The sequence below is a fragment of the Leptonotus elevatus genome, chromosome 4, assembly GCF_054856555.1.
Source record: "Leptonotus elevatus isolate MCC_2025b chromosome 4, RoL_Lele_1.0, whole genome shotgun sequence".
Lineage (NCBI taxonomy): Eukaryota > Metazoa > Chordata > Actinopteri > Syngnathiformes > Syngnathidae > Leptonotus > Leptonotus elevatus.
In genome coordinates this window covers 21,309,377-21,315,376 of record NC_141242.1, presented here as the reverse complement: position 1 = coordinate 21,315,376, position 6,000 = coordinate 21,309,377, and the positions used below count along the sequence as shown (strand labels likewise).

The 6,000-nt window shown below is 39.6% G+C and overlaps 1 protein-coding gene across 2 annotated transcripts in view; it reads right to left on the bottom strand.

Annotated features, from left to right (window-relative positions):
- Window positions 1–6,000, bottom strand: part of nrn1la (neuritin 1-like a) — a 62,843-nt gene that overhangs the window by 1,422 nt on the left and 55,421 nt on the right. For both annotated transcript variants that reach the window (XM_086074926.1, XM_086074927.1), the window contains one exon: window positions 1–4,824. This exon is cut by the window's left edge and continues 1,422 nt beyond it. In XM_086074926.1, coding sequence (XP_085931052.1) covers window positions 4,536–4,824 — 289 coding nt within the window. In that variant the 3' untranslated portion in view covers window positions 1–4,535. The remainder of the gene's footprint in view (window positions 4,825–6,000) is intronic.

Below are 6,000 nucleotides of genomic sequence, written 5' to 3'. Positions count from 1 at the left end.
CAGCAATGCAAAAAGTGTTGGTGGAAAAAAGCCTGATCACATTAGTTTGTGTTACGTACAAAAAAAATAGTGATGGGCAAGTATCAGGACAGTACCAGGCCTTATTTCAAGGTATCCATATTCATGACAGCGGCTGGTATTGTGGTCATTTTACGATCAGGAACTAGAAATCCAAAGAATAGAAAATTGCCATTAATTTCATGCAATTAAAAAAAAATGCTAAATTGTGATATATAGGTCTTCCTTTTAAATTATTTGTTGTTTCTTTTGGGAAAATCACAAGTAGCCTACCAGTGTTATCGGTACTTGGTATCGATATCGGTGATTACTCGAGGGTTGAGTACTCCTACTGGTACCGGTCTGAAAAAAAAGTGGTATTGAACTTCCCTACAAGAAATGCCTGCAATCCTAACTGTGGGCTTTGGTGACTTCCTTTGGCTACTACCATAAACAAGAGGGACTTTTAACCCGTCAAATCCAAAACTGTCGGTGGCGACAGGACAACACAATTGTTTTTCAAATCACCGTAATTCCTGAACCGCTAGCGCTAGCAACGTAATTCCAACGGCTTCTGAAAGCAGAGAAGCGGAACTTTACGTGGATACCACATACATTACGGTAGCTAGCAGATTGTCACGAGTGGAGGAGGGGGAAGTCCCGCGTCATAGAGAAGAGTAACTTCAAAGTACCGTAACTCTGGAACTATTTGTGTTAGCAACGCAATTCCAACGGTTTTTGAGAGCATCTGCATCGATTCCACATACATTACGGTAGCTAGCAGAGGAGGGGAAGCGCTGTGTCATAGAGGAGAGTGACGCAGGAGACAAGAGATGACGCATGTCTTACAAATCAACGTATCTGAAAGCGGAGGAGCGGAGCTTTACGTCGAGAGAAACCCCCTCTAAAAACAATAAAAACAGGCGGACTGCTATGTCAGCACTAAAATAATCATTGCAATTTTCTTCTTTTTTATTGTTTCATTTTGTGCCACCAAATTGTCATATTTCTAGCCATTGTAAGCCATATATCATTATGGAAGAGGTATATGCAACGTAGTATATCCAACTCCTCATGATTCACACAGATGTATCCTCTTAGGCCCAGGGCGATGACCTATCTGCATAGAAATTGTTTCCAAATTGCTCCAACTCGGTGATTAAGGCCTCTAAGTACTAATTCTGACAGTTTAATTAAAGTTCAAAACTAGCGTACCTTCTTAAAGCCATTCTAGCATGTCTTTGGATGAAGTCCCCTATGTAAAAAAAAGGCTGATTGGAGATTTTGCATTTTGATAGCGTAGCCTCTGTATTCCTTTGCGCTTCCTTTTGTCTCCTAAAGTTTTAAATTGCTGTGTTTGTGTCGCCCGTGGCGTTCTTCATCGATTTACTGTACAGCGTGATCTTACAGTTCCAGAATTTCATGAACTTTAAAGTTAAAAAGGCTTTTTTTTTTTTTTTTTACATTCATATCTCAAATCACTTTGGACAAATGGCATGCCATCTACATAACATTTGAAGAGTGCGTCTTTTGATCATCTTGCCCTGTTGGTACATTTTATAAACTTGCCTCTGGCAAGGTAGATCAGCAGATTCAATGCACACTGAAATCCAAATGTATTTATTTTTTTTCACAGCATTTTAATAACCATTCACCTTTTGCAATGTGCTTATAGTTTTGCCTTAGAGGGGTCATTTTGTGTTGAGACAGATTGCCGTACGGTACCCCGCTTTAAAGTCGGACGGCTGTAATTCATTTTCGGTTAAAACAAAAAAGCAACTCTCTGTCAAACACACAATGTTACACAAGTAAATTCAGTTTAGTGCATCTGAACAGAGAACAAAAGTGTTTGTTTTCCAAGTGGATTCATCTCTCCTCCCCCATCTGACTATAATGTGACAATATTTCTGATCCTCAGCCAGACAGAAGCAACTGTTCCCGGCAGCCAGTTAGAATAACCTGCAGCCTGCAGGCTCAAACTACACTTCCCGGAGCATGAAATACACTTGGCTTATGATCGGGCTGCAGTGCTGTCAGAAGCGCATATTGGTCCCATAATGTAAGGCTACTGTGCAGGATGCCAAAGAGGATCCCGGGAGTATTCTAGACCTGGGAAAGAACCAATTAAAAAAAACAAAAAAAAAACACAGCTCAAGCACACTCGCACTTCACAGTGAGCTCTAAAAGTTGTAGTCTGGTGTAACTGTTGTACAACTGCTGTATCATCCCAGCAAATAATCAATAGCTGCTCACCTAATTTTCCTTGTTGCATATTTAAACAAGGTATGGTCAAATTGTTATTTGCAAACTAGTCCAAGAAAGTATAAATTATTTATTCCAGCACAACACATGACTTCACTTATTTTAGGCAAGAAAACAAAAAAGATCCTCACACTATGATACGTTAAGGATTCTAAATTAACGCCTGTCATCCGGCCAATTGCTTGTTAAAATTAATTTTGCTGTTAAATTAGGGTAACCAGAATTTCTAAATTAAAAACCAGGACATGACAATTTTGCTGAAAATCAAATCTACAATAAATTCCCACCAGGAAATAATAATAATAAGTGAATAGAAATAAATTTGTAGATAAGTTGACATCTCCATTTCAAACCAAGGTTGTCCAAAGTTTGAATGGTTACATACGAAAAATCCAAGGATGCAAGGGCTGCTTTGACATCTGCCATTTAACACTAAACCAGTTCATCGGTGTAGGTAAAGATATGTGAAGCTATAATATATATTTTAAGATTTTGGCATGGCCGGTGGCCCTAACGAATGATGACTGATTGGTTGAAAACAAGGAAGTGAGAGGTGAAAACAAACTACCTTCTGTTCTCCTGCTTTGCCACTCACTGTAGAAGGTAATTTCCGTTGTAAAACGGCACAGGCTTTCTCAAATGTAATTTTAGTCTGCGCTGCACTCCGCGAAAAACGAACGGCCGTAGAACGGACACCCCGATAAGAATATAAATTGAGCATGGAAGCTGAATCGTTCAAATCCACTCTTTTGTTGTCACTCATTTGTACCCTGGCAGTGACGCTCCTTCATTTCCAATAAATGCTGTGGCGCAATGCTTTGTAAGGACATTTAATATGCGCCTTTGCTGCGCGAAGGCCAGTATTTCACGCCACAATCTAGAGTGCAACCAGTGCGACTAACAAACAGAAATAGTGTGAGGTAGGTAGATGAAAGCAGCGGAGATAAAGTAAAAAAAAAATGGCTGGTAGAAATTCATATCGGCTGGTCAATCAATCAAAATAGTCCACATCTCCACACTCTAAAAAACAGTTGGGTCAAAAGTAACCCAATTATGGATACATTTTTTGGGGAATGATCCACTTTATGGGTCAATTTGACCCAACTTTGAGTCAATAAATGGGTCTTTTAGTGTAAAACAACTCGTAAATATTGGTCAGATATTTTACTCGGGTCAAAAAATTGGGTCATTTTGTATAAAACAACCCAGAAAATTGGGTCAAATTGACCCAAGTAGAGGATCGTTCCATTTTTGACCCAACTGTTTTTAGAGTGCAAAATGTGCCTGATAGGATCAATGAAGACTTAAAATTTCCCAAAGATGTGAATGTGACGATGAATGGTTGTTTGTCTATATGTGCCCTAAGATTGACTAGCGGTACACGTCAGGACCTCTCGGTAAAAGTCACCAGCCAATCAATCGAGGGCACATATAGAGACAGACACCATTTTGCGCTCACATTCACACTTAAGTGTGAAATGAACCCAAAGTCAAGCACTACACCATCCGTGACCTATAAACCTCAGCATTTACAGAATTTGTATTTAGCATACATGGAGAACAAATGATCTGTAGTTTAAAACCAACACTTTTAGTCACAACACATTGGTAGAGCATCATTACATCCGTTGACTGCATGTATTTTTGAGCGAGCTCAATGCGTGGGACAGCTTTAAATTCCAGGGGGATCCGATGCGATCAATCCAGTACTTTCATGCGATGGCTCATAAATGGGTCTGACTTATCAAGCATGGAGTCTCTGGAGAACAGTGACAATTTGTGGCTGCAGAGTAACACTCATCTGCACCTCATCCGGGTTAGATAAGGGCTGAGCATGAAGGGAAAGAGCTTTGCAGTTTAATTAAGGTATAGCATGCTTTTTGTACTTGATATTGAAACATGCACCTGAAAGTCAGGATAAGCTGTACACTCTACACGTTGCAAAAATCGGTGGCGTTAGTCTTGAAAAATGATCACGTAACATAAAGACAATAGTCCCGTTGCTGTTTTTGATGAACTTGAACAGGGCATTGGATATGTGCCATTGCTCCGTCCTTTAAGCAACTTTATGAGACGAATAAAAGTATAAAGGCAGGTGATACATTTTTTTTTAACTACACTGCTGCAGCCCACGCCAATGTCCATTGAAATCTGTAAGAAATACGATAAATGAAATTCTGAAAGAAAGCATGCAATCCTCTCTTCTGGTGTTGAGGAAAAGTTGCAGGCGTTCATCCTGTATTTACAAAAGTCACGTTGTGTTGAGACAGTTCTGCTCAAAACAGCAAGAGCAGAGAAGACAGAAGCGCGATAAGAAGGCTGGCGGCTGCCGGACGACTGACTCGCCCTCTTAGAGACTCTTGGTTGAGCTCTCCTTGGATGTGGGAGCCGTGCGGCGACGCTGTGGTTAATGTGTGACTGTCGCGGTTGGAGCACATGTCGTAGAGGTTTCCTGAAAACTGCATCTTCTTGGATTCTTGGCGGAGAGACTCCCACACGGTCGCCGCTTCCTCTGGGCAGCCGGCCATCGCCACGTTGGCGCAGGCATGGAACTCATCCCATGACCTGAGGAGCAAAAAAACATTGGGATGAATTTTGTCCGTCATGGTTGGAAAGTTAAAAAATAATTATTTTCATTTTCTGGTTAGTATTTTTTTTTTCATGACATGCTGTATGTCTTGTTTTCCTGTGTCTCTTGTTCATGTCTTGTCAACTCATTAGGTTTTCATTTCCGCTAGTTTCTCTTCCAGGTGTGCCTCGTGATCTCTTCAGTTTGCTTGCATTTGTAAATAAAGATGACTTGACTTTAGTTCATTTTAGTGCTGAAAAATGTCACAATCTTGTAAGAAAAATTTGCTCATAGTAAAAAAAAAAAGCATAATATCGTGCTTTTATGCATAACAGCAATGCACATAAACATCATACAATCGCTAATAAGTTATAACACTTAATATTGAGGCACTTACTTGCTAATGCGCACACACATTGAGTTCCTCCACATATTGACTCGATTCACAAGCATATTGCATTCCCCTTCATCTGACCATTAGAGTGGATTTTAGACATAGAAGGGCCAAAACATGCCATATGAAAATGAAACTGCACTAAAAAACTAACCACCAGAGGGTGGTAGAAGTGCACAAATGGAAATCAACCTGACTTTTTTTTAACAGATGTGCTGCTTTTAATATCGTGTCATGACGATATTGTGGCAGTTTTGGTATCGTGATATCACGATATTGCTGTTATTGTTACATCCCTAATTACAAAGCATTTTCCCCCCCTGATTACTGTTTATTAACCAGTGATTGGTAGTTCTTTTGTTATTTGTATTTATATAGTGAATGGGAAAAAAAGGGGTTTGAGGTAGTACTGTGTTACCGGTTTGGTCATTGTTTTCCAGATGTTTGCAGATGCCTTATTTTGATTAATCAGAGAAGATAATCGATAGTCATCTTTCAGGAAGAACTACAGAAATCAGTGAACAATTACTGATGATATTCTGAATTCAGAGGATTTAGATAATTAAAATAAAAAAAAGAGGCTCCAAACGATTACTCAATTATCAAAATAGTTGTCGATTAATTTGATAATTTATTGATTGTCGATTAATCGATTAATTTTGACAGCTCAAATTAATTCATTTATTTTTTGCTGTATGTATTTAGTGGGCGGCACGGTGGCTGACTGGTTAGCACGTCTGCCTCCCAGTGCAGAGGACGTGAGATCAAGTCCGGGCTT